The following is a 26,811-nucleotide window of genomic DNA, read 5'->3' on the forward strand; positions in this document are numbered from 1 at the left end:
CACAAATAGCGAAAGGAAGTAAAAAGTATGAGAGCAAATCCTCCAAAAACCAACAAAATTGCACAGCTGATACACACTATAACATCGCACCTTTTCCCATTGAAATTGGTAAAAAAAAGTATACATGTATTATCTCTTTAGTTCAGCCCAGCATAAGGCTATGACTAATAAAAATAGCCACAGGAAATACAGAGTATGAGAGCAAATCAACAACAATTTTACAAATTACAATATAACTTTGCATATTCGTTTAATAATCAGATCTTTTCCCATTGCAATTAGTGGTGAAAAAACAATGCCATAAAAATTTTATATTTATGTTCTGAATCAGACTGATACTAAAGAACAACTTTCTTTATTTGGTGTTTAACGTCGTTTTCAACCACGAAGGTTATATCGCGACGGGGAGAGGGGATAGAGCCACTTGTCAATTGTTTCTTGTTCACAAAAGCACTAATCAAAAATTTGCTCCAGGGGCTTGCAACGTAGTACAATATATTACCTTACTGGGAGAATGCAAGTTTCCAGTACAAAGGACTTAACATTTCTTACATACTGCTTGACTAAAATCTTTACAAAAATTGACTATATTCTATACAAGAAACACTTAACAAGGGTAAAAGGAGAAACAGAATCCGTTAGTCACCTCTTACGACATGCTGGGGAGAACAACGGTAATACAAATAGAAACAGGAAATAAGAAGTATTCACCAAAACTTTTAAGCAGCCAAACGATGCAGCTGATACTCACAACAATTCATGTACAGTATAACTGCGTATACATGTATAAATTTAGAAATGATCGTGGTAACAAAACCATAGCCTCCATAAAATGACTAACCCAGCGAAAAGTCGCTGGGTGACAAAAACGCAACAAAGAACAAAAGTAAGATGATGATCTTCAGGCGATCTACATTGATGTACAACTGATCTACATTGATTTACAACTGATCTATATCAAATATGATCCGAATTCTTTTTTGAACCACCAAATCAGTGAAAATATCTTCTCCTGCATAAAAATACGGTTCAGCAGAATATGTACCAAAAACGAAAGTCTGCAGATTAGTTTCTATGCACCTGATTGACAGGTGTGTCATCAAAAAACAAATGAGACACCAGAAAAAAGTATGAAACCGATGACGGGAAAATTTCAGATCTTTGCTTTGTTCTCATGTGCTTTACCTTGTTTGAACTGCAAGAAATAATTATTTGGTCAGCTAGTCAGTTTCAAAGATACCATACTCAAACCCTGTTTCTGCTTTATTTTGAAGCAACAACCCTTTTCACCTTTCTCATTCATCACAGAAATATAGTTTTAAAAAAAAGCACAAATAGGTTACACGGCAGGTTACATTGTTCACGGTTACACGAAGAAAGCAGTTTATCAGATCTGTCAGCTACTGATACAAAGGCTGGCAAAACTGCCAAGTGACAGCTGAAGTGTACTGTAAATATCATCTGGGGTGAATAGAGACCCTGTTCAAGGCGGAGGTTAAAGACATTTCTATGGAAACGACAGAGTTGAAAGCCTCCATGATAATTATGCCATATTGACATACAGAGTACGTATGAGACATTGCCAATATTTTGCTTGAGTACATATGGAGCAACTTATGGATAAAATAAAGTACGCTGAAAAATATGTACCTCTTCTTGAGCAAGACTTTTGCAATTATCATGAGATACAAGCCATGCCTTTGCTGACTAGGGTATGACTATACCACTGGATCTACACAAGAAGACCCAGAAAAGGACAAACAATGCCAAAATAGATAGTTCAGTCAGAAAAGGAAAAAATAACGCATTTCTGAACACAACCATAACGATTTACCGTTAAGTCACCATGCAAAAACTGATACTAATGCCTCAAACACAAGGACAGAATACCTTTAAATGTACTCCCCGAGAGACAGGAAGACATTTGGAAGAGGGGAGGTAAGGAGAGAGGAGGAAGTGGGGGGATAGGGGTGGGGAGGGGGAAGGAGAAGACAAAAAGGGATCAGAAAGGAGAAGAGGGGAAGCAAGTCACAGGTTGATTCTGTTGTTACTATTGCTGTTGTCCACCGTGATTAAAAAAAGAGTCACAGAATAAAACAAACCTTGACACTCGGGAAGTGTCACTCCTGATCCACGAAGTAATAAACTGACTGTAGCTTCGATAAGGAGAGGAAGGGACATAAACATAAGGTATTAATCTTACTCCTTAGCCATGTAGTCAAAACACCGAATGGACGTTACTCTTGTACATGTTCTCAAGACAGAAGACAAAGGACGACAAAAGGGGTGAGGTAGAGAGGGGGTGGGGTTAGAATACATCAAGAGAGAAGCAGAAAGGAGGGAAATATGAATAAGTAGAATAACATGGGTGAAAGTAGCCCGTCAATTGACTGAAATCCGTCAATCTGAAAATAAGTCTGACGGAAATTCCGTCAATCCGCAATTTTGAAAAAAAAAATAAATAAATAAAAAAAAATAAATAAAAAAAAATAAAAACAAGAAATTCCTCCAATAGGAAAAACACCCCCGTTGGTCAAAGGGAAATAACCATTCTCACTGCTCAGGATTGCGCAATTTAGAGCTAAGCCCTTTTGAACTGTTGTGGCTTCTCAAAGGAAGGCCAGTGCATACAAATACACAAAAGCCGCCAGACCACATCACAAACAGAACTGAACAATTCACAGGTGTTGCCCACATAGAGAGAGACACACACACACACACAAACACAGAGAAGCCGTATATATAGAGAGATAGATGACAGTGTATTTTTCGCGTGGCTATAAATTGATTCGACCTTTGCACTTTTACAGTGAGGATAATTTACGGGTCCAATTGACGTTCTGGACACTGCGGTGACCTTCTAAAAATAGTAACAGAACGCCGGGAATATCCGAAGATGCCCCCTCCTACTGTAGTGCACCATACGAAGGAAGGGAGGTAAACGCTGAAAACATGGAGAAGATAAGGAAGAGTTATGCCGTAGTTGATCCCCCCAAAAAACCAAAATCCACCAATAACTCCCTAACCGTGTGTTTGACTGGTCCCAATTTTTGTAAGGACCGTCTCAGGAATGTATAGAACCTGTTCACCAAGTTTGGTGACGATCGGTCCGTTCATTCTTGAGATCTACTTGCGAACACAAACAAACAAACAAACACACAAACAAACAAACACATCGAGTGAAACCTATACACACCCCTATACCGGGGGTGTAAAAAATAAACTACTTGCGGGACGCGTTTTCGAACTGCTATAGTGAACCGAATGCAGTTTGCCCGGAAACGGAAGCGCTTTTGCCCGTGCTCGCGGTAAACCCCGTAGGTGAGGTTTCTTTGCTTTCGGATTCGCTCTGCATCACGATAAAAAAAAAAGTTCTCTCGCGTTTTGGCAGGCTGGTTGGAGTTCATGAAACTAAAACTGTGTGTGATAAGTTTGGTGCTTGAAACTCAAGTGCTTTTCCTTGAGAACTTTGCACTATAAGAGATGCTACTGCTTAGTTGCTACTTTGTGCAGTGCTACATCATGCTGTTTGCATGTGTGACATTCTGTTTCATCATTTATTTCAATGCCTGTCTGGCAATGTTTGCTTCTTATAATTAAATATTTCGAACTTTTATTTCAGTTGTTCACTTTCTATTTCATGTAGTATGGCTGTTGTCAATGTTAATTGTTATCAATTGTGTCGTTGTGTTGGAAGATGCAAGTGTGAAAGGATACACAAGAAAAATGATTACTTCTGTGAATTGTTTTGATTTTGTTTACCTTTTTTACCATATCATTAGAATCTGAAGGTATTTTTTTGACCTGCATGATAGTGTATTTTTTTGCCAGGAAAGGCCACAAAATCACAATGAATAATGCAAAAATTCGTTTTCGGCCGGGGGGCGTTGCTCCCCTGGACCCCCTAACGGGGCCCTGCCCCGTACCCCGCCAGGGCCTGGGCGGCCCCTGGACCCCTGCCTCAACAAATTTTCAGTCAATTTGATTTTCCTAGGTTTCACCCATGGAATAACTATTAACTCACTCCGTAACCATATTGTCCAAAAAACCTGAATATTGCTTCAGCACAAGTCATATTCAGAAGACAGAAAATGAGAGAAAAGAAGGAGGAGAGACTGAGAGCAAGGGGAGAAAAGAGCCACTAGGAGTACAGGGGACCAACCAAACAGATCTCTCAGTTACGCTGATGGGGTCTATGTCGACCAAAAGAGTGGGATTCCCTGTAGGTGGAGTTCCCGGAGAGGGATTCCCTGTATACAGGGAATACCACAGGATTTAGTTCCTGCGGCGTGTCGCTGATATCGCTGAAAGTCACGTGATGCTTGGCGACATCGGTAGAATTTGATGTTTTTCAATCTTTTTTGATATTTCTTAGAAATTCGAGTATGGTTTGCAAGTTTTATTGAAAAACTTGGGATTCCCTGTATACAGGGAATCCCTCTCCAGGAACTCCACCTACAGGGAATCCCACTCTTTTGGTCGACATAGACCCCATCAGCCTCAGTTACAGTCTCACTCCTTATCCATGTAGTCAAAAACCTGAATGTTAGTGCGGCACACCACCCATAGCTTAGGACCTGGTCCCATAGCAACCAGGGTAGGGAAACTCAAATCTCTGACTCCATTCCATCCCTCCTTCAAGATGATCTGTGGATCCGAGCTCAGCTGAGCCTTGCCCAACTCAAACCGTACGACGGTATGATTGTTGGAATCAGCAACGATCAGACGTCCGAAGCTGTCGTGGCAGATGCCCATTGGACAGAACTGTTGGTTCATCTTGTCCTTATCATATGGGTTGCGGATGTGGAGCTTGTAGGTCAGGTTCCTGTCGAAGACAATGATGGACCGATCTTTTTCGTCTGTCACGCAGATGTCGCCGTTGATGTTAACTGTTACGTACCTGCAACAACGACAAAAATAATAAACGGTTTGCTGTTATAAACCCCCATTTTTAGGGTAGGTGTTGGTTTTGATCACAGATACATCAAAAATTAAATGATCAAGTTTTGTGACTGGCACTTGGTCAAGAGACTCAATGAATTTCTCACACGCTGGGCAAAGGCGAAATAGACTGACTTGCTTATTTTGCAAATCAGTCAAATGACATAATTTGTACTTATTTCGGCCTGGTTCCTACTCCATCCATCTGGTCAAAACTACAGCCTTCTCACTCTAAAGCACACACACAGTAGGGTCAAACAGAGAGAAGAACATGCACCTCTGCTTATCACATTCTCTCAACTTGCGCTTACCTGGGAAAATAATGACTGTGGTCAGGGCCAGCGCTAGACGGATGCAAGATTTGTCTGCGCAGAATGTCACCCCTCATGGTCATCAGAAGAATGCAGCTTGTCCCCCCTTCCCCCCCGGCCCGTTTGGGATCTGCAGCGGTGCAGACCACCAGATGGTTGTCCTTGGTAACCGCTACGCCCCGTGGAGGTAACGGTGTCTCTGCAAACATTTTTAGCTGGTCTCCGGCGCCTTGAGCTTCATGTTCTTCGATGCTTCGATCCAGTGCTTGATCCCAGAAAAGAACCTAAATTAAACAAGAAAATTGTTTTCAACATATTTGGCAATCATCTTGGGAGTAAAACAAAACAAAAATACAGCAAAGATATTACTTTGACTTTATGAAACAAAAAAGAAGACATCATCAGCACACAGTAGTTGGTTAAAACTAGTACTAAATGATAAAATGGAATCCAAACTTAACAGTATGCCAGCTTTCTATAAGGCCAAAAAAAAAAATAGGTCTGTTTACGGTAACCCGACCGACCCTAGTTTTTTCGCGCGACCCTAGACTTTTTTTTGGCATTTGGGAAAAAAAAAAAATCTAGTTTTTTTGGCAAAATAACGTAAAAATATGGTTTTTTGGAAAAAAATAAAAATAAAAATATAAAAAAATCCCGACCTACCGACCCTATTTTTTTGGCCTATGTTACCGTAAACAGACCTTTTTTTTTTTTTGGCCTAATCACAGTAGAATCATTGTAAGTTGCTGCAGGTGGTTTTTGTTTGCTTTCTGTCTTAAATTCTAAAACTAACAACCTAAAGTAGGCCTTGTGGCTTCTGTTGGACTTGATAACATAAAACTCTGAATGCAAACCCTAGCAAGGTTAATTATTTCTCCCCACCATTTCGATACAACATTTGTGGTGGACATACAAAAACAAGAACAACAAAAAAATAAAAAAATAAAAAATAAAAAAAAGAACAAAATCAAACTAAACAAACCAAAACTACAGAGAACACAAGCAGCAACAATATCAAGCAGCAGAACAAGCACTGTAACTTTATAAAAGTATCACAAGAACAAGTACAGTTGGACCTGTCTATAACGACCACCAAAGGGACTGCCTAAAAGTGGTCGTTAAAGACAGTTGGTTGCTTTGGAAATGTAAATTATTTGAGAAAAAACCCTCTCCTCAGATATCTTTTAGGGCTGTCCTAATAGGAATAGGCAGGTGGTCGTGATCAAGAGGTGGTTGCCACTGCCAGAGCAGGTTCGACCGTAATACCAAGTATCATAAGAACAACACATACAATTACAGTGGAACCCCCCTTTTAAGACCCTTCCTAGGGGCGGGGATGTAGCTCAGTCGGTAGCGCGCTGGATTTGTATCCAGTTGGCCGCTGTCAGCGTGAGTTCGTCCCCACGTTCGGCGAGAGATTTATTTCTCAGAGTCAACTTTGTGTGCACTCTCCTCGGTGTCCGAACACCCCCCGTGTGTACACGCAAGCACAAGACCAAGTGCGCACGAAAAAGATCCTGTAATCCATGTCAGAGTTCGGTGGGTTATAGAAACACGAAAATACCCAGCATGCTTCCTCCAAAAACGGCGTATGGCTGCCTTAATGGCGGGGTAAAAAACGGTCATACACGTAAAATTCCACTCGTGCAAAAAACACGAGTGTACGTGGGAGTTTCAGCCCACGAACGCAGACCCTGTTTTCTATTCATAACCTCTGTAAATTTACCCCATTTTAAGACTCCCACCTTTTTAAGACCTGGTTTTGTCAGATTTGTTGAGGTCTTAAAAGGGTAGTTCCACTGTACTCAACCAAATAATTGTTCTTGTTTTAGGCCAAAAAAAATAATAGGTGTGGTTACGGTAACATAGCCAAAAAAAATAGGGTAGGAAGGTAGGCAATCACTTTTTTTTTTTAAAACTTTTTTTTGTAATGTGTACAAATTAAACCTACTTGACAGGGGAATAAGTGTGCGACTCGGGCGCTTTTGCTTTCATTGCGTTTTTTGCACTCGTTTACTTGTTTTTTGGGGTATTTTTTGACAAATGTAATAAAAAGTTATAGGGTCGGCCCCAAAAAATAGGGTAGGTCGGGTTACCGTAACCACACCTATTTTTTTTTTAGGCCTTAAAAGCGTACCTGTCGCTTTCCGTTAGCGCCACAACCACAGGTGCCCTCAGCTTGGTACAGCGTGGCCACGATGCCGTTCCCAGGCACAGCAATGATGCTGTACTGCCCCTCGTCCTTCAGGTTGATGCTGTAGCGCTGTGGCATGACGTTGCTGTACTGGACAACGGAAGAGGTGCAGGCCTCCGTCTTGCATGACACCAGTGCTTCCGTCTCTGTCAATGGCAGTATGCTGTAGAAGAGCAGCAGCTCGACTTCTGCCTGTAAACAGTACATGTGATCTATATGAGTTTTCTCATGTGAAATAATTCACCGGACAGAACTATACTGTATAGTACTGTATTACAGTAGAACCCTCCTTTAAAGACTGTGTTTTCTCAGACTTTCTGTTCATAACCTCTGTAAAATTACCCCCATTTTAAAAACTTTTGGAGGTCTTAAAAGGGGGGTTCCACTGTATCATAACCCCTTTTCTTTTTGTGCCTTGCAATAGTAGTCGTATTAGTAGTCGCTTCATTTTCCTGATTGTCACTCAAACCTCCAGACATTTGTTATAAAAGGTTATAATTATCTGACCATACTACAAAGTTACAATAGAAAATAGCGTACACACCTCCTTCAGGATGGTTTAGGTTACTGTATAAATGCTTGCAAGATCTTTTCTTAAAACTGTGATATAGTTGTGTACAAATATGATGTATTCATCCTTTTATTACATCAATACAAACATTTTTTTATACACACAATTAGTAAACTTATAATTATTAACATGGACCCATTATGGTGAGGCACTGAAAGAGGGACATAGCATTTTGTAACATTCTCTCTACTTGGCTGTAAACCAAGCAAAATTTATCAACAATTATACAAAGAAATGTGTTAATGTTATTGTTATTTCAGCTTAACTTACTTTCAGAACAAAAGCTTGGCAAAGGACTGTCCCTTCAATGCCGACTTTTCTCAGAATGCGTAGGTCAGGGTTCATACAGTTTGGCGTCGGCAAGACCAGCCTCTTCTCCACAACTTCCTGTGGAGTGACAACTTCTGCTTCCGATGTCTTCTTCTCACTCTCGCCCCGCATTCCCTCCAAGATGAAATTCAGACCTTTCCAAATACGGACAATCACCAGTGGGTTAGGGTGACCTTCTAGAGCATTCTCAGCAAGCTGGATGGTATCTCTCAGAAACGCATCCTCTTCGTGCATCTCTGCACCCTGTTTGTTCAGCTCCGCCTGCTTCTGGCCAGTCTGCTCGATCAAGTTGAAAGCAACATTAAATGCTTCCTCAACCTGCGTCTGTACCTGCCCTTTCCTCCCAATCATCTCTCGTTCTGTCATTAAGATGTGGTGCTTGAAGGCATCTTCAGCAATGTCGGCTCGCTTGGCAGCATCATCGAAGATCTCTTGGTGAAAGACTAGGTTTTTCTTCAATAACTTGAGCTCATGGAGCTTTTCTTTCATGGCGTTTCCGATGTCGATGGTCTTGTGGTCCTTGTGCTCGATCATGCTGCAGTTTCTGCAGATTGGTTTCTCACAGTCCGGATTCGTGCAGTAGGCAATCAACTTGTTCCCATCTGCATGCTCAGGGATCAGGCATTCGTCATTATTCCTGAATTCCTCCTGCGACAGATCTTTCAGCCACAGCTCATGGTCGCATTTATCCGTATTCCTGCAAATCGGGCACTTGAGCTCAGTAGCCATGCTTCCATTATCGACGTCATCTCCTGGTGTGCCTGCCAGCAATTCCCTTCTATTGATGCCTACCGTCATGGTTGTTGCTGTCTTGAACAAACGCAAGGAATGGTGGCTCCGAAAGGCATCATTATCGCCATGGTTTCCATGGCAACTTTCACAGTAGTTCTTCCCGCATTCCAGACAAAAATAGGCTGCTGGGACTGCTGCATCATGGGTAGGATCGGCGCAGAAGACGTCGCCCGACTCAGCGTAGACGGTCACTTGCCCGTCAAAGGCGTGGAGGTAGGTGTCTGAGTTCAAAGCTTTGGAGACATCCTCCTCAGGGCAAAGGGTGTTGCAAGTGGGGCAAGTGATCTTGCCGTTGCGCGCTTTCTCAATGAAGGGACGCACGCAGTCTGCGCAGAAAATGTGGTAGCAGGTCTTCAGCTGCTTGGGCTGCTTCAGATCCTGTAGGCAAACCGGGCATGTCAGTCGGAACTCACTCCCAAAAGTTTTGAGAACAGGCAGGCTTGGTGACAGAGGAGTTGAGGCTTTTCCGTCACCGCTACTTTCCTGCGTTGGCAGAGACACTGGGGGAGACCGTCTGCTCTGTTGTGCCATGGCTCTAAGTGCATCCAACCAAAAGGCGACACTACCTAGAAACAGAAAAGTAAATTACAGTGAATTAGACTGTCTATTCAGCCTATATAAACGAGCAGTAATTCTTGAGTGTCATGCGGCAAAGGCACATAATTTAGATAAGTCAGTTGTCAGGGGTGCTAACAAAAAGAGCTTAGTTAGATCATGTTTTTGGACAGCATATCTAACGAACACAATGCTGCTATTTTGGCCTCCATAGACGGCTATGGACTGGGTGGCCGAGTGGTAACGCACTTGCGCTCGGAAGCCAGAGGTTGCGAGTTTGACCCTGGGTCAGGGCGTTAGCAATTTTCTCCCCCCTTTCCTAACCTAAGTGGTGGGTTCAAGTACTAGTCTTTCGGATGAGACGAAAAACTGAGGTCCCTTCGTGCACACTACATTGGGGTGTACACGTTAAAGATCCCACGATTGACAAAAGGGTATTTCCTGGCAAAATTGTATAGGCATAGATAAAAATGTCCACCAAAATACCCGTGTGACTTGGAATAATAGGGCGTGAAAAGTAGGATATGCGCCGAAATGGCTGCGATCTGCTGGTCGATGTGAATGCGTGATGTTTTGTGTAAAAAATCCCATCTCACACGGCAAAAATAGATCCCTGCGCCTTGAGTCCGAGTCTGGAGATACGCGCGCGATATAAGCAATATATATAGCTACGCATGTAATGTGACGTCAAATGATAGACCTCGATGAAGCTGTAGATCATTCTGGTTAATGTTTTCATATATTTTCCAGAAAAAAAGGATAACAATGATTAATCATTCAAATCACGCAAATCGGCTCTTGATTCCGTGTGCTCAGCACTGAAGACAGATAAATACAGATCATGATGAGGTAACTGTGAAAATTCTAGCTTTCTTCTTGACACTGACACAGTGACAGTCCTAAAAGTGACAACAACATCAAACGACAGACCAAGAGAACGCAGACGCATTGGCAATGGTATGCAAGGAAGGCTTGCCAAAAGCAAAACAGGTGGTCTAAACAAAGGCAGTTCATGCAGGTGCTTGGACTCTTTCAAACTACTTTAGAAACAAAATATATACGATTCTTGGCAATTTTCCCCACCATCAAAGTAACAAGTAAGTCACTCTGGATTTACAAATGATGCGCACCCAATCACTGCATGGAACAATCGAGGAAACAACAACTAACCTCTCTATCTGTTTCCCCAGCTACTGACAAATGTTAACGCCTTCTGTGCGAAAAACAGACGAAAATGTTTAGTGGTTTCCTGATGCATTTGCTGAGGTCAGCTTCCTACAATTTTCACCGCAAGGGACAGCACTCTTCTTTCATCAAAATGATGTACTTCCTGGTTATGGTCCTGGGTCTAAAGCGAAAGTATGTTTTGAAATGACCGGATGCAGACTGAGAATTCTCGTGTTCTTGTGTGGCTAACCTAGCACTAATATTGAGGTTACATTTTGTTTGACTATTCACTAAGTCACTGATTTTCTGAAAGCACCACCGCCGGTTCAACTCCCAGCAGTTTGATGGCAAATTAAAAAGCCGGGCCTTGCCGGCGTAGTGCCGAAAACCAGTTAGCGGCCACGGCCGTACATCTGCGTATTTCAGTTATGCGGCCATGAAGCCCCATCAACACTAACTTGGATTCTTACAGCCTTAGAAAAACCAGCTAGCACGTAAATACCCTTTTTGCGTTTTCTGTATGTGTGGGATCTTGTTTTACGACCCACTAGTCTGCCCGCAAGGCCGGGCCGCCGATTGACTCGACTCTGACCACAGGCGGAAGGTATCGTCCACTGGACTACTACTATCACAGAAAGACTACTTTCTGTGATAGTAGTAGTCCAGTGGACGATACCTTCCGCCTGTGCTCTGACTCAGCCACGGTGACATTTATAGATAAACTCAGTAGAGGAATACCCGGCTTCGCCGGGTGAATCGCAAGACAGAGACAGACAGCGTGGCGGTTCGCCGTCTTAGAGCACGTGTTGAACACTGATTTTCATCCACCAGTTTGTGCACGCCCAACAAAGGAAGGCAAGAACATACAGAGAGACAAAAGCCGCCAGACCCCATCATCACAAACAGAACTCTTCAATCCACAGGTGTTGCCTGGCGAGCTAATAGCTCACAACTTCTAAGGCGAACAACTCTGCAGAGTCTGCTGTGAAGGGCGACGGTAGTCTCCGTGTCACACTCGACCCCCTTTGAATTAACTTTGTCCCCAAAGTTCGGCGGAACCATGGACCCGCCAAGCTTAGGTCCCTCCCAGGTTGGTGGAGTGGGAACAGCACGAAAATGATTCAGTGGCCATAATGCCATTCCTGAACATATCATGTCGAGTCCCATCCCTGTCGACGACGAGTGTAACCGAGTGCCGAAACACCACAATTACCTTTGAAGGCGAAGTCCGGGCCACTCAAACGGGATTGAGAATTTTAGAGCTTATTTCTAAGCCCTATAATAACTGTTATGGCTTCTCAAAGGAAGGCCAGAACATACAGAGAGACCAAAGCCGCCAGACCCCATCACAAACAGAACTCTACAATCCACAGGTGTTGCCTACACACACACACACACACACACACACACACACACACACACACACACACACACACACAGAAGCCGTATATATCTATACTAGAGGAATACCCGCTTTGCCGGGTAGCCGGCTTCGCCGGGATGAAATACTTAGAGCCGTACCGGCGCCGGCTTTGCCGGGTCCGAACAATGGACCCGCCAAGCTTAGGTCCCTCCCAGATTCGTGGAATGGGAACAGCACGAAAATGATTCAGTGGCCATAATGCCATTCCTGACCATATCGAGTCCCATCCTTGTTGACGAATGTAACCTTTGGAGGCGAACTCCACTCAAACAGGATTGAGCAATTTAGAGCTTATCTCTAAGCCCTTTTGATCTGTTATGGCTTCTCAAAGGAAGGCCAGTACATACAAATACACAAAAGCCGCCAGACCACATCACAAACAGAACTGAACAATCCACAGGTGTTGCCCACATAGAGAGAGAGACACACACACACACACACACACACACAAACACAGACATGAGAAGCCGTATATATAGAGAGATAGATGACAGTGTATTTTTCGCGTGGCTATAAATTGATTCGACCTTTGCACTTTTACAGTGAGGATAATTTACGGGTCCAATTTACGTTCTGGACAGTGCAGTGACCTTCTAAAAATAGTAACGGGAATATGGATTGACGCCACACGAAGGAGACGACGCCAAACTGTAACCGAGTGCCGAAACATCACAATCACCTTTGAATGCGAAGTCCACTTGAACGGGATTGAGAGTTTTAGAGCTTATTTCTAAGCCCTATAATAACTGTTATGGCTTCTCAAAGGAAGGCCAGAACATACAGACACACCAAATCCGCCAGACCCCATCACAAACAGAACTCTACAATCCACAGGTGTTGCCTACACACACACACACACACACACACACACACACACACACACACACACACACACACACACACACACACACACAGAAGCCGTATATATCTATCTATATATATAAATATATCAGATAGATGACAGTGGATTTTTCGATAAATAGATTCGACCTTTGCACTTTTACAGTGAGGACAACTTACGGGTACATGCGTTCTGGACAGTGCAGTGACCTTCTAAAAATAGTAACGGAAATATGGATTGACGCCACACGAAGGACGGGAGATAAACGCGCAAAACACTGGAGAAGATAAGGAAGAGTTACTGGGAATGGATGTAGTGGATCTACAGAAAAACCAAAATCGGTTCAGCGCTGCGCGCTGAGAGCACGTGTTGAAAATTCTCATCGACCAGGTTGTGTCCGGGGTCTACCTGAATATGCCCACCAAATTTGAAGCAGATCCATCGAGAACTTTGGCCGTGCATCACGAACACACAGACAGACAGACAGACACAAGTCATATATATATATATATATATATATATATAGATACTCGGACTGACCGGCGCGCGGCGTGCTTGCAGCAAAACGATACTGTATATAATTGACAAAAATAACAACAACAACAACAACAACAACAACTAACAACAACATCAACAACTACTACTACTGCTACTACTACCGCTACTACTACTACTCAGGGGCGGAGCAGTTAAGCCAGACGGGGGGGGGGGGGGGGGGGGGGGGCGTTACAACCTGGGGTCCAGGGGTAGACCCCTTGTGGGGTACATGGGCAAGGCTTTGCCCCCCACAAGCTGGAGAGTTTTAGCTATTTTATGAACAATTTATGGCTTATCCTTGATTTTAAACATGATCAACTGGTGTCAGCAGCCACTCATTATTTCTTTTAAAGTTAGTATTAATTTTGTTTTGTTTTTTGACAGCCGGGGGTGGGGGGGGGTGGGGGGGGGGTGGGGGGGGGGGTTGATATTAACCATTCTGTCAAATCAGTTGAACTGAATAAGTTGTACTGACCTCTGTATTAAAAATAGAAGCTAAAATTAGGCTGTTTGTCCATTCAAAACAGAACATTCATTTCAAAATTCGGTCAAAACAGGCAGCCTTTACTGCGGATATTGTCCTAAAACAGAGTGACAAATTCTTTCGAAACTGTTGAGCAAATCACAAGGAAGATAATTAAAACCAAAAACAACAAAAACTAAAAATACCAACAGAATACTGACCTAGATAGTTTTTGAAATTGAGGAAAATATTATCTTGACCCCTGTTGACATTTTTGCCAAAGCTGGACAAAACCTGATTGGACGGTGTCCAGTCAGGATGTTGTTTAGGTTGGCTTTCCGTTTTAGGATGGGGTGGGTTTTTTTTTAACAAGTGTAACAAGATTATCTTTTTGACTATCATTGTGACATCCCGGGATAATGAAAAAGAAATCTTTCTGCTTATTTCGCACACACACACGCACACACACACACACACACACAACTCTTGCTTTCTTTTCATGCACTATTCGAAGCAGTTCATCACGGGGGATAACCGGTCAAAGGCCGAGCGGAAGCCGAAGGCGGCGCCTGACACGTGTGAAGGCAAGTTTTGTCTGTTTTCTAGGTATTGTTTGATTTATGTCGGGATTTAAGGTAAGCTACTGATTCAGCGATGACTAAATTTGTTTCTCGATGCATAAAAAGTCAGGGAGCGATTGATATTTGCCCGTAAATAGCCTTCAAAGCTGAAAATGTCGGCGATCGAGCACCGGAAATGGCTGTTCGATGGGTTTTGCAAGTAGAAATGTGCTTTATTTCACCAAATCAACTCGTATTTGGTATGGGTACGGGATTCTAGAGGACGAAGAAGTGCAAAGAAGTGCTATTTGGGAGTAGAATAAATCTTCCGAGCCAGTAGACAAGAGAAGGTCATATTTGAGAGATGCGCGTAGGCGGAGCTTTCCGACAATTAAGCGAATGATACAGCAGATTAATCATTCGTTTTGATCAGAAACTTAGTCTCTAGTTTTTATGAATGAGTTTTTTAATTAAAACAATCACGAGAACTCTCTCGCTTACCCTTAAATCTTTATCCTTGTAAAATAAAGTTCTCTCTCTCTCATCAGGGCCTCCGTCTGCTCACTGTTCAGCTTCAACTTGTTCTCAGTCATCCAGTTCTTGATGTCAGTGAGATGGTCAACGTTCTCCGGCTTGGCGCTGTTCTGGAAATGCGTGTCATCGGCAAAGGAGTTGTAGTTCAAGCCGTGGCGTTCGATGACCATGGAGAGGGGTTGGGTGTACATGGTGAAAAGGACAGCTAGGGCCGAGGACAGACCCTTGTGGGACGCCGAAGCGGACAGGGACAGGCTGAGAAGTGTACAAGTGACAAGTGTACTATTTTTTTTTTTACCATCATGTGTACATCTCAGAGATTAATGCAATTGAGACAACGAAAAGAACATTTTTTGCATATTTTGTAGCTGCTATATGAATAAAATATAGGGTCAATGCTTGGGATTTCCTCTTGACGTATTGGTATAAGTTAACAATTAACATGGGATGACACTTATTCAATCGGGACGATGAAGACTGCCATACCTTTCTGGTTATCTTATAACCAACAGCTGACAAATCGCTACTTTAAGGCAAGGTGTTCTACGTCTTCAAAAATGTAAAAATGTGTATATCAATGACAATATCATTAAATCCATTAAAAGTATTTTGGAGCTACTTTTGTCTCAGATTTTGGCTTTTCTTTGTAGCTATCGTGTTGTTGTTTTTCAATTTAAAGTTTGCTTATTTTGATTAATATTTTGTGTTGTTATATGATTGTGGTCATTTCCCAGGTGAGATTATCCTAAATATTTTCAGTTTCAAAAAACAAATACACAAACACACAAAAAACAAACTAACAGTCACACAAACAAAAAGCTCTGTTTTGCTTTCCTATTCGAAGCGGTTCACCAGGCTTTGTGTGTGTGTGTGTGTGTGTGTGTGTGTGTGTGTGTGTGTGTGTGTGTGTGTGTGTGTGTGTGTGTGACTGTGTGTGTGTGTGAGTGTGTAACGGGTGTGTTGGCACACTTAATCTGCGCACATCATACGTACTAATGATACGACAAAGTAATATTTGTAATCTTTTATTCCACTTTAAAATTGTATATATAAATATATAGTGTGTGTTTGTCTGTGTGTGTGTGTGTGTGTGTGTGTGTGTGTGTGTGTGTGTGTGTGAGAGAGAGTGTGAGTGAGTGTGTTTGTGTGTGTGTGTGTGAGAGAGAGACAGAGAGAGACAGAGAGAGAGAGACAGAGAGACAGACAGAGAGAGACAGAGAGAGAGAGAGAGAGAGAGAGAGAGAGAGAGAGAGAAATCATTCTCTAGTTTAGATTCTTTCTTTCTTTCTTTATTTGGTGTTTAACGTCGTTTTCAACCATTCAAGGTTATGGATATGAGATATAGACATACACATAAAGTCGCCAGGTCTCAATTACTTGGATAGCTTGCTCTGTGTGTTTCGATGTCTCATAATATGGAGATGGTGGTTGGGAATTAAGAGAGAGAGAGAGAGAGAGAGAGAGAGAGGGGGGGGGGGGGAGAGAGAGAGGGGGGGGAGAGAGAGAGAGAGAGAGAGAGAGAGAGAGAGAGAGAGAGAGAGAGAGAGAGCGGTGAAGTTTGGGGGGACTTGTAAATGAGCAGAGTAAGTTTTTGTCATGAACATTCTCACCATGTGTGTGTGAGTGTGTGTGTGTGTGTGTTTCTCTATCTGTGCCGTGCTGCCTCTGTGGACAAATAAAAATGTGGCACGATACGGTTCCACAAGCAACCCTTCATCCTCTCAAGTATATCCGGCAAGCATAAGGATAGTGGATTGATTGGCAAACATAAGGGAACAAATTGCAATTCAGTCAAGGTTTGATACTACTGGCAACACATATAGTTTATCACGATTATTAGCATTTCCCAAAGAGTGTGAAAGCTTTCAAATTTAAGGGGGGGCGCATGTTCCCAAAATGAGCTTTTTGCAAACTGCGCAGTTGTCCATTGTATCAGCGCAGACTTGGCACGTGATCCGATGACCACATGGCAGGAAGACGACCTCGCGCTCTCTCTGGTGGCACGTGACACATGAAGCGGGCATCTTGATTGGTTGTTCATCCTCCTCTGTTTCTTTGACTTGGGAAGCCTCCTTTTGAGAAGACATTTTGCAAATGCGCTGGGTTGAACTTCAAGTCAAAGGTTGAATGTTTGCCTGAAACAAAAATAAAAGTGAGATAGATAAAACGTATCTATTGACGTTTGCATGTAAATTGTCTTTTAGTGTGTGTGTATACGTTTGCTTCGTTTATAAGAAGTGGTCATCAAATATGCGTCTTGTTTTGCTCACTTTTGCTTGTTTGTTTATCTGTTAGTTTTTGTTGCTTGAGTATTGTTTTGAACATTTCTGATAAAGAAAGAAAAGATTTTGTTCATTTGTTTTTTTGTTTTATAAATAGGTTTTCTGTGGGAGGGGGGGGGGGAATGGGGATGTGTAGTTATTTGGGCTGCTGTTTCATTGTGCATAGTTTCTTCTGCACCGAACGACGTCTTTGTTGAAAAAACAAACAAACACCAGTACTGCATCAGCAGTTTGCTGTCTTGCTGAGCGCAGTTATAGTGGCTTTCTCGGGTGAGAGAGTGAGAGAGAGTGGGAGAAAGAGGAGGAGAGGGAGAGAGAGAGAGAGAGAGAGAGAGAGAGAGAGAGAGAGAGAGAAGGGGAGGAGAGAGGGAGGGGGAAGAAAGAGAGAGGGGCGGGGCGGGCGGAAGATGGAGACAGAGATACATAGAAAATTAGAGAGGCAGCGACTGAGAGAGAGAAAGAGAGAGAGAGAGAGAGAGAGAGAGAGAGAGAGAGAGAGAGAGAGAGAGAGAGAGAGAGAGAGAGAGAGAGAGAGAGAGAGAGATCCCTTCCGCGCCGGTTGTCCAAAACAGGTTATCGTTTGGAACTACCTAAATGCGACTGATGGACCTGTTTGTTGCCCATGCCTAAAATGAGGCAAAATGAGACACCACACATTCATAGTTTATCATAGTCAGTGAGCCGCCTCCAAATATGAGAATCTAACGCACCACCGGAGAGCCGTAAAACACACAGAAAAAAAAACAAAAAAACACCCACACCCACTCACACAGGCCTCAACACCAGTCAGCCAAGAAGTCCCGCTTCATTTCAAACCCATCCTGTGAAAGGGAAGTTTAAAAAAAAAAACTAAAAAAATCACCCAGCATTATTTTGTTGCGGCCGGTAAGAGAGAAGAAACTCGAGAACTTACCTGGGTCATTAGCGGTCCATGCAGCTGTAAAACACAGATGTAGGCCTAGCTCGTAGTACTGGTCCTCACTATTCCTGCTTGACGAACGCCGGTTAGAAAGGTTGAGGTAGTTCCTTTTTGCTTGAACAGAAAATAAAATGAGACTGAAAGTAGGCATTGGGGGAAAAACATGATAAGCATTATTATGGGCGCGCAGATAACTCGTGCTCGAGAATAATTTACAAGCTATTTCAAATAGAGGCGGGAAGAAGCACGAGCGAGGTAGATTGCCAAGTTTTTGATAAAGGTTTGGGCTTAGAAACCAAATGAACAACCTTTGATAAAAGGGGGCTTAGAAACCAAATGAACGACCTCATTCTCGCGACAACGGTAAATTATACAAAATGCAATTTTAAAAAGTCAGAGATTGAAATTGATTGAGATTGAGATACACGCTTGGTGCAGTAATGTAGGTCAATCAAATAATGCTATACCGTACATCATCAAAATACACAAAGGCTGGCATCCTCGATGAGTCTGAAGTTTTACTCAAGTTTACTGGCGTACGTTACCACAAAGAACAATAGTCAAGCTTATAAAATATGTAGGGGATACAGCAGACTTCACATCATCCAGTCGGTAGCACGAACTTAACTGACTCACTGAAGACAAAATGTTTTCGAGGATCAAAACAAAAAACGGCCACATGCGGCTTTCTTGGTTCGCAGAAGTAAAACAGAGAGAGAGAGAGAGAGAGAGAGAGAGAGAGAGAGAGAGAGAGAGACACACACACACACACACACACACACACACACACACACACACACACACATACACTGAAATGTGATGCATGCTGCTCCCCTTATGTCGTCAGCGAACACGTCATTTTAAGTTTTAAAATAAACGTGATGACAACTTGACAAGGATGGGACATAATTATGGCAAAAACTTGACCGGTATTTTCGAACAATATAGGCTTAAGTCGTTTTTGTTGATACTCCTAAATCACATAACGCAGTCGTCTCCAAGCGTAGGAGCGTTTGTTTGGTTTAATATTGTTGTTGTTGTTGTTGCTGTTGCTGTTATCGCCTTCGTCGTGTCGTAGTTGTGCTATAAACGACGGTCATCAGTTTTAAATGTTACTCAGTTCTAAATATAGCAGATGACTATTTAACTTAGATTTTTACACCTGTGATATGGGAGAGTAAATCAATACAAAATGTATAGCCCCATGTCACCTGCTTTTTACAAATGCTTATTTAACCCTATTTATAGGACTTATTTCTGGAAACGTATGTCAGACAAAGTGGGGTTTTTAGGTCACAGGGGATTGGACAAGAGAGGAGTAGGGGTAAAAAGCAAGGAAAGAAAGTACAAGTTTCAAATGAGAGAGACAACAACAACAACAACAACAACAACAACAAGGTAGTCACATTTAAGTGTAGGAGTGTTCAGTTTGTCTGGTTCGTAGTTGCTGTTGTTGTTGTCCGTGTCTTCGACGTCGTCGTCACGGCCGCCGTCATTGTCGTCGTTGTTGTTGTTTTGCTATGAACGTCATCATTCTTAAATGGTATATAACTCAGTTCTACATATAGTAGATACCCATTTATAGTTTTACACGTGTGAATTAGCCGACTGAATCAATACATGTAATTTATAGTCCCACGACAGCTTCTTTTTAAATACATTTGATTTTTAATAGGGCTTATTTCTGGAAACGTATGTCAGACAAAGTGGGGGTCCAAAAGGTCACAGGGTAAGACGCAGTGGAAGAAAGTAAAACGTTGAGAGAAAGAGAGACAGAAAAAAAAGGGTGGGTGGGCTGAAAGGGCTCACAGTGTGGACATTCGGATGCCAGTAAAGATTCGTAGACACACCAGCCAAACGTACGTATGTAGCGTTACGTTAGGGGATGGGAGGCGGTTTGGCACTCCGTTTTGTCGGACTGATAGGAAAGAAGTAAGCCTATTGATTGTGGAGGTAAGAAGGGAAATCCCGGTGTGTGTGTGTGGTTTTTTTTTAGAACTTCAGCAAGCTTGTTGTACTCACATTAGCTATTATCAATGAAAGCGACACATTTCCCTTTAGTCCGGTGTGGAGAAGCTCCTACCAGCACCCTCGTGAGATATCTTTTTAATTGGAAGTATGCTTGAACTGTATGTAGACGCTCGGGGAGCTCTGTGATGGTTTACGGGAGGCTTAAGGCCTGTCCAGACTTGGACGCCGTTTTACGCTATATGCGCCGCAGGCCGTTTTGTGCGTCGCGCGGGATTTTGCTGAGTGGCCACACATCGACGACTGTGCATTTAGGCGCAGCATGAGCGAAAATCGGACGAATGACACGCGTTGCCGTTAACTGGTAGGCTTTGTGAAATCCACAAAAATTAACATAATGCAATAACAATCAAAAAATGTTCACAACAATGAGAACAGATGTTGTTGCCCATATCCCCTTGTATCTTTTGTCTTCAATACTTGTCTTTAAATCTTTCATAGTTTAGGCTAGAAAAAAGACAATTTGTCATGTTTTTTGCAATTTTTTGTCAGAAATCGAAAAATAGCCTATCAATTCCAAGGTCATCAATATTTTTATACAAATACGAGAACAAATATTGTACACATGGTTGTTGTGCATCTTTCTTGTTCAATACTTGTCTTCCTATCTTCAACGGTTAAGGTTCTGGGCGGGTATGGGGTACACTCTTTGTTGCCGGACCCGAGATTGCCACCCGGGGTGCTTCAGGAGCGTTAAAAGGGTAACAGGGACATTTTTCGAGGTGGCCAGATAGCTGACCGTTTTTAGCGCATTTATGTTTTACTATCTAGAAACGACAATTAAAAAGATATCTCACGAGGGTGCTGGTAGGAGCTCCTGCACACTAAACTACTTTCATAAATCACTTGTCTTGTGTGAGGAGTCTCGTCATTGTAGTGTGTGTGTGTATGTGTGTGTGTGTGTGTGCATGTGCGCGCGAGCGCGTGCGTGTGTGTATGTTTGTGTGTGTGTGTGTGAATGTGTGTGTGTGTGTGTTTGATGTGCGTGCATGTCGTGTGTGCGTGCGCCCGATGCGTGCATGTGTGTGTGTGTGTGTGTGTGTGTGTGTGTGTTCTCAGTGGAGCTTGCGTGTGCAGGCATGTGTGTGTGCGCGTATGTGCGTACGTCACAGTGTGTGCGCGTGCGCAAGCGTATGTGTGATGCGTGCTTGTGCACGTGTGTGTGTGTGTGTGTGTGTGTGTGTGTGTGTGTGTGTGTGTGTTTTACCTGCGTGCGCCCATACACATGCGCGTTTGTGGTGCATACATGCGTTTATTTGTCAGGGGCTAGATCACAAAAGAAGGTACAATGTATCTACAGCTAGAGGAGCATTTTTATGCAGGGTGGTCACTCGAGTTATTTTACACATTCATCTGTCGGTTCTTTGAAGCAGTCTAAACCTGTTTGGCATGCACACAGATACCCAAAAACAACGACAACAAAAACAAAACAATGATGATTAGAAGAATTTATTAAAAGCAGTAATTAAAAAAAGGGCATTTTAAAACATAAAAATACTTGAAATTGTGTGCAAAGTTTAAACATGTATGAGCAGTACAATTATTTAAGTTGAATAAAATATCATTTCGTGAGAATGTAGAAATCCCCCAAAAATGAACAACTAGAAAAGGCAACTTATGATAACAAAAGTACACATTTCATTCTGTGTTCAAAAAACCACGCACACCATCGGATTAATATTTTGGTATGAAACAGGTAAGGTTTATCTTCAGATTATGATGGTAACTACTTCAAGCAATGTCATCTAAAGTACGTTAAGCGCACACATCCTTGGCATTTACAACGTATTGTTTAGATGGGAAGAAAACCAAATTTGCAAAAATTGTCAACCTCACATGTTCACACAGCGATCATTTAGCGGACCAATAATTGCATACAACTAATGAAGAACCATTTTGGCCTGAGTTAATTTCGCAAAAGGACATAGGTGTTAGTTACAACAACAACAACAACAACAACAACAACAACATTCACACTATGTGCACCGGGTTGTATTATTGATACATGCTTTTTAAAAAAAAGAAAAGGATGCTATTACCCTACGCTAAAGCCTAAACAATGTTATGGTAATTTACAAAATAGTGTACACGGGAAGTAAGATATCGTTAAATAACCAGTATTTAGTGATATCATTTAGTGAATATCAGTGATATTATCTAACATCAAATATCAGAAATTAACCAGACAAATTGTTTCAGTTCAAATTCTGTTTAAAGATTGCCGACGGTGTACTGTATTAAAAGCAACCTCATTTCGAAAACTGACGCAGACGAAAACATACGCACATTGTGTACATCAGTTATTTCAGACGCGACCGGTTTTCACCATCTCTGGGGAACCACGCACGAAAGACTGCACGAAAGACTGCGTAAGTAGAGATCAATCCTTCCAAAGAAATCATTCTTTTGAGTTTCACCTTAAGTTAAACAATCAAAGTCTGGTGGGAGGTAAGGATTTTCAGGTCTACAGCCAACAAGTTTCTCGAAAAACGTTCTTTTCAGACAAATATTGTAACACTTGACGTTCGCATAACTTCATGCTTCTGGTGGCAATCCGATCTTGCAACCAGTGCTCAGGTCCATGAGGTTACTGCTGTCCCCAACCACCCACCCACATTCGCCACTTCACTCCCCACCTGGGCTGGAAGGACTAGTCTACTCGAATATACCGCAGTCTTTCGTGAATCTTGGTAGCCAGAATTGTGCAATAGTGTTTATAAAATCTTCATTGTGTCTTGTATAAATGTGTAAGACACACTACTTTTTTCCGGGCTTCTGAACCAGTTAAAGTACCTCGGTTTCGTTGTCGTCAGTCGTCTTTGTTGATTTTGTTGCTGCTGCCACCGTCGTTGCCATTGTTGTTGTATATAAGACACCGCGGTTATATATTTATCAGTCTTTTTTAAGATGACAAAAAAGGTCTGATGGAAAGAAACAAAATAGTAATCACTGGGAAATAAGAAAGTGTGAAACAGAAAGCCTACCGTGGCACCGGACTCATACATGTACGTAGCAGAAAGCGCATCTAACAATAGGCGGGTATGATTTTTTTCTTGCTTTTCTTCATGTTGAGTTTAAATATGATTACAGCAGCCGATGCATGATGATCTAGAAATGATGCTGAACTCAGACGATAGATTTCAGTCACCGAATCTAAAGCCTACTAAATTAAGATGTTGGAATTCCAAAGCGGGGTAGTCTGGTTACACAGGGCGGAAAAGCACATCATACGAAGAGAAGGAATGAATAAGCCGCTTCTTCCCCTTGGGCTGTTTGAAAGAAGAAAACACACACACACACACACACACACACACACACACACACACACACACACACACACACAGATGCACGCACATACACAAAGTCATGATATCTGTCATAAACATGCGAATACGTTACAAAGCTCAGCGGTCGCAATTGCGGTCGTAATTCACAAAAAATGTCCAATACAGATTTCTAATTCATTGATAATGAAGAAACCTTAGAACAGTTTAATCACAGAAATAAACACGTTCAAGAATGAAAAGGGGCTGGGCGGTTTTAACGTCGGACAGACTTTTTGATCAAACCTCGTAGAAGCGTTGAAGACTTCCTCTTGGTCAGTGACAACAGTTTTTACAAAAACTTTTTATAAACTGATGCAGCACCACATAAAAAGTCTACAAATCAGTGTGTGAAACGGACCTAATTTAATTAGTCCTATCAGAGGATCACAGGCTAGTTGCATAGGCTTACTTATGGCCACCTCAAAAAATTACTTGGCGCTGAGACATAATTACATTCCTCGTCATAACTGTAAACGTGGTTTCCACGCAGAATAAAGTCAAAACACTAACAAGTGAACTTACCCCATGCTTTTTACATTTAGTCAAGTTTTGACTAAATGTTTTAACGTAGAGGGGGGAACCGAGAAGAGGGTCGCGGTGTATGTGTGTGTGTGTGTGTGTGTGTGTGTGTGTGTGTGTGTGTGTGTGTGTGTGTGTGTGTGTGTGTGTGTGTGTGTGTATGCGTGTGTGTGTGTGTGTGTGTGTAGCGATTCAGAGAAAACTACTGGACCGATCTTCATGAAACTTGACATGAGAGATCCTGAGTATGGTATCTCCAGACTTTTTTTCTCTCATTTTTTTGATAAATGTCTTTGATGACGTCATATCCGGCTTTTCGTGAAAGTTGAGGCGGCACTGTCACGCTCTCATTTTTCAACCAAATTTGTTGACATTTTGGTCAAGTAATCTTCGACGAAGCCCGGACTTTGAAATTTCATTTTAGCTTGGAGGCTAAAAAATTAATTAATGAGTTTGCTCATTAAAGTTGTCATTAAAATCGATTTTTTGCAAACAGATTTAAAATTGATTGCATCGTATTCTTCATCACATTCTGAATCTAAAAATATATACATATGTCATGTTTACTCTTAAAATGTGATCACAATTAACAAAAAATAGATTAATTAGTCTTACGATTAAAATTTAAGAAATCGATCCAAATATTCTTTATCATTTCCTGATTCCAAAAACATATAGATATGATAGGTTGTATTCAAAACAAGCTCAGAAAGTTAACAAGTATACAGAAAAGCACGCTTTCCTGCTTAGCACAATACGCTACCGCGCTATTCTGGCGTGTTAGTTTCACTGCGTTTTGCACGTGGGAGGTGAGCGATTTCCTTCTCGCGGGGATTGACTGTACTGTCTTGGTGAAAAATGCAGTGCGTTCAGTTTTATTCCGTGAGTTTGACAGCTTGACTAAATGTAGTAATTTTGCCTAACGCGACTTGTTTTTGGTTCAGTTCTTCTTCTTCTTCTTAGTTCACTGACTGAAACTCCCACGTTTATTCGTGTTTTTGCACGAGTGGGTTTTTACGTGTATGACGTTTTTAACCTGCCATTCGGGCAGCCATACGCCGCTTTCGAGGGAAGCATGCTGGGTATTTTCCTGTTGCAATAACCCATCGAACTCTGACATGGATTACCGGATCTATTCCGTGCGCACTTGGTCTTGTGCTTGCGTGAACACATGAAGGAAGATAAGGCCCTAGCAGGTCAGCACATAAGTTGACCTGGAAGATTGGAAAAATCTCCACCCTTAACCCACCAGGCTCGGCCGGGATTCGAACCCGCGATCTTCCGCATGGGAGGCCGGTGTCTTATCCTCGAGGCCACTACGCCCGTCAGCTCCGTTCAAAATGTTAATGTGGAACCAAACAGTTGGAGGCTGAAATGAAACAGAAATTAAAAGAAATTCTTACGCAAGGGTGTATGCCTTCCTCTCCGACCTGTCGAAGACGTCTGCAATAAGGAGACATGACCTTATGCAGCATCCATGCGTCGTGATCGGGGGCCCAGTTCCGCACGGTGACCTGGCAGTAGCAGCATCGGGCCTTTTCTGAAAGGACACAGCATACATCAATCAATCAATCAATCAATGAGGCTTATATCGCGCATATTCCGTGGGTACAGTTCTAGGCGCTCTGCAGTGATGCCGTGTGAGATGACATTTTATACGGCCAGTAATTGCAGCCATTTCGGCGCATATTTACCTTTCACGGCCTATTATTCCAAGTCACACGGGTATAGGTAGACAATTATTAACTGTGCCTAAGCAATTTTGCCAGGAAAGACCCTTTTGTCAATCGTGGGATCTTTAACGTGCACACCCAATGTAGTGTACACGGTTGGAGAGTTCGGACACCGAAGTTGACTCTGAAATAAATTTCCGCCGAACCTGGGATCGAACTCACGCTGACAGCGGCCAACTCCACACACAAATCCAGCGCGCTACCAACTGAGCTATATCCCCGCCCCATATCAATAATAATTGTTGTTTTGCGGTATAAAGGTTAGTGTGGGGATAATGAAGTGTTGCGATGTTAGCGCGCCTTGCTCAAGCTTATTGAGAACCGTGAATGCTCAAGTCAGTCGCAGCCCGACTGTCATATTATTATCTCCCTTGGATCGTGCGATGCACGACTTTGAAGTGAAGCTTATGTATAGAGAATGGGTACGGGAGGCGGAGGGTGGTGTGTGTCCATGCGTATTCATTAATTAAGTAAAGGCGTTTCGAATAACCCGTCTTATCATGCGCTAGGTTTGGAATCAACAAAAACAATTTGTCAGGAATATTTCGCATTTGAATGTTCATCCACTCCATCCCGCGACCCTCTGCCCACCTCTTATGCTTATTTTAAGATGCTTTGAAAAACAAAGTATTTTATTCAAAATGTGTTTTCTAATCTCGAGGCGTGTGCATCAAAATTTACTTTGGATAAACTCAATACACTTCAAAAGGAGGACTATGGTCTTTGTTTTGAGAAGGTTTTCACCGGGGGGGAAAACAAACACACACCTATTCACTTCAGTGGAA

General features: G+C 42.4%; 2 protein-coding genes and 1 long non-coding RNA gene across 4 annotated transcripts in view; all 3 read right to left on the minus strand.

Annotated features, from left to right (window-relative positions):
- Window positions 1–3,847: 3,847 nt before the first annotated feature.
- LOC138962306 (tripartite motif-containing protein 2-like) lies at window positions 3,848–10,968 on the minus strand. Its single transcript, XM_070334063.1, has 5 exons — window positions 10,865–10,968; window positions 8,288–9,705; window positions 7,390–7,638; window positions 5,253–5,536; window positions 3,848–4,900 (listed from the first exon to the last, which is right to left on the minus strand). The coding sequence occupies exons 2-5, from the start codon at window positions 9,668–9,670 to the stop codon at window positions 4,513–4,515; spliced, it is 2,304 nt and encodes a 767-aa protein (XP_070190164.1). The 5' UTR covers window positions 9,671–9,705; window positions 10,865–10,968; the 3' UTR covers window positions 3,848–4,512.
- A 5,732-nt stretch (window positions 10,969–16,700) lies between these two features.
- LOC138962308 (uncharacterized) lies at window positions 16,701–19,050 on the minus strand. The gene is made up of 3 exons (XR_011454471.1): window positions 18,893–19,050; window positions 18,415–18,534; window positions 16,701–17,354 (listed from the first exon to the last, which is right to left on the minus strand). It is a non-coding gene; the product is annotated as an uncharacterized lncRNA (long non-coding RNA).
- Window positions 19,051–21,881: 2,831 nt separating this feature from the next.
- The window catches only part of LOC138962315 (uncharacterized), a 17,439-nt gene continuing 12,509 nt past the window's right edge, over window positions 21,882–26,811 (minus strand). For both annotated transcript variants that reach the window (XM_070334085.1, XM_070334084.1), the window contains 2 exons: window positions 25,697–25,833; window positions 21,882–23,717 (listed from right to left, as the gene is read on the minus strand). The gene's annotated coding sequence lies outside the window, so the exon portion shown is untranslated. The remainder of the gene's footprint in view (window positions 23,718–25,696; window positions 25,834–26,811) is intronic.

This window comes from Littorina saxatilis, linkage group LG3 (assembly GCF_037325665.1).
Source record: "Littorina saxatilis isolate snail1 linkage group LG3, US_GU_Lsax_2.0, whole genome shotgun sequence".
NCBI classification, from domain to species: Eukaryota; Metazoa; Mollusca; class Gastropoda; order Littorinimorpha; family Littorinidae; genus Littorina; species Littorina saxatilis.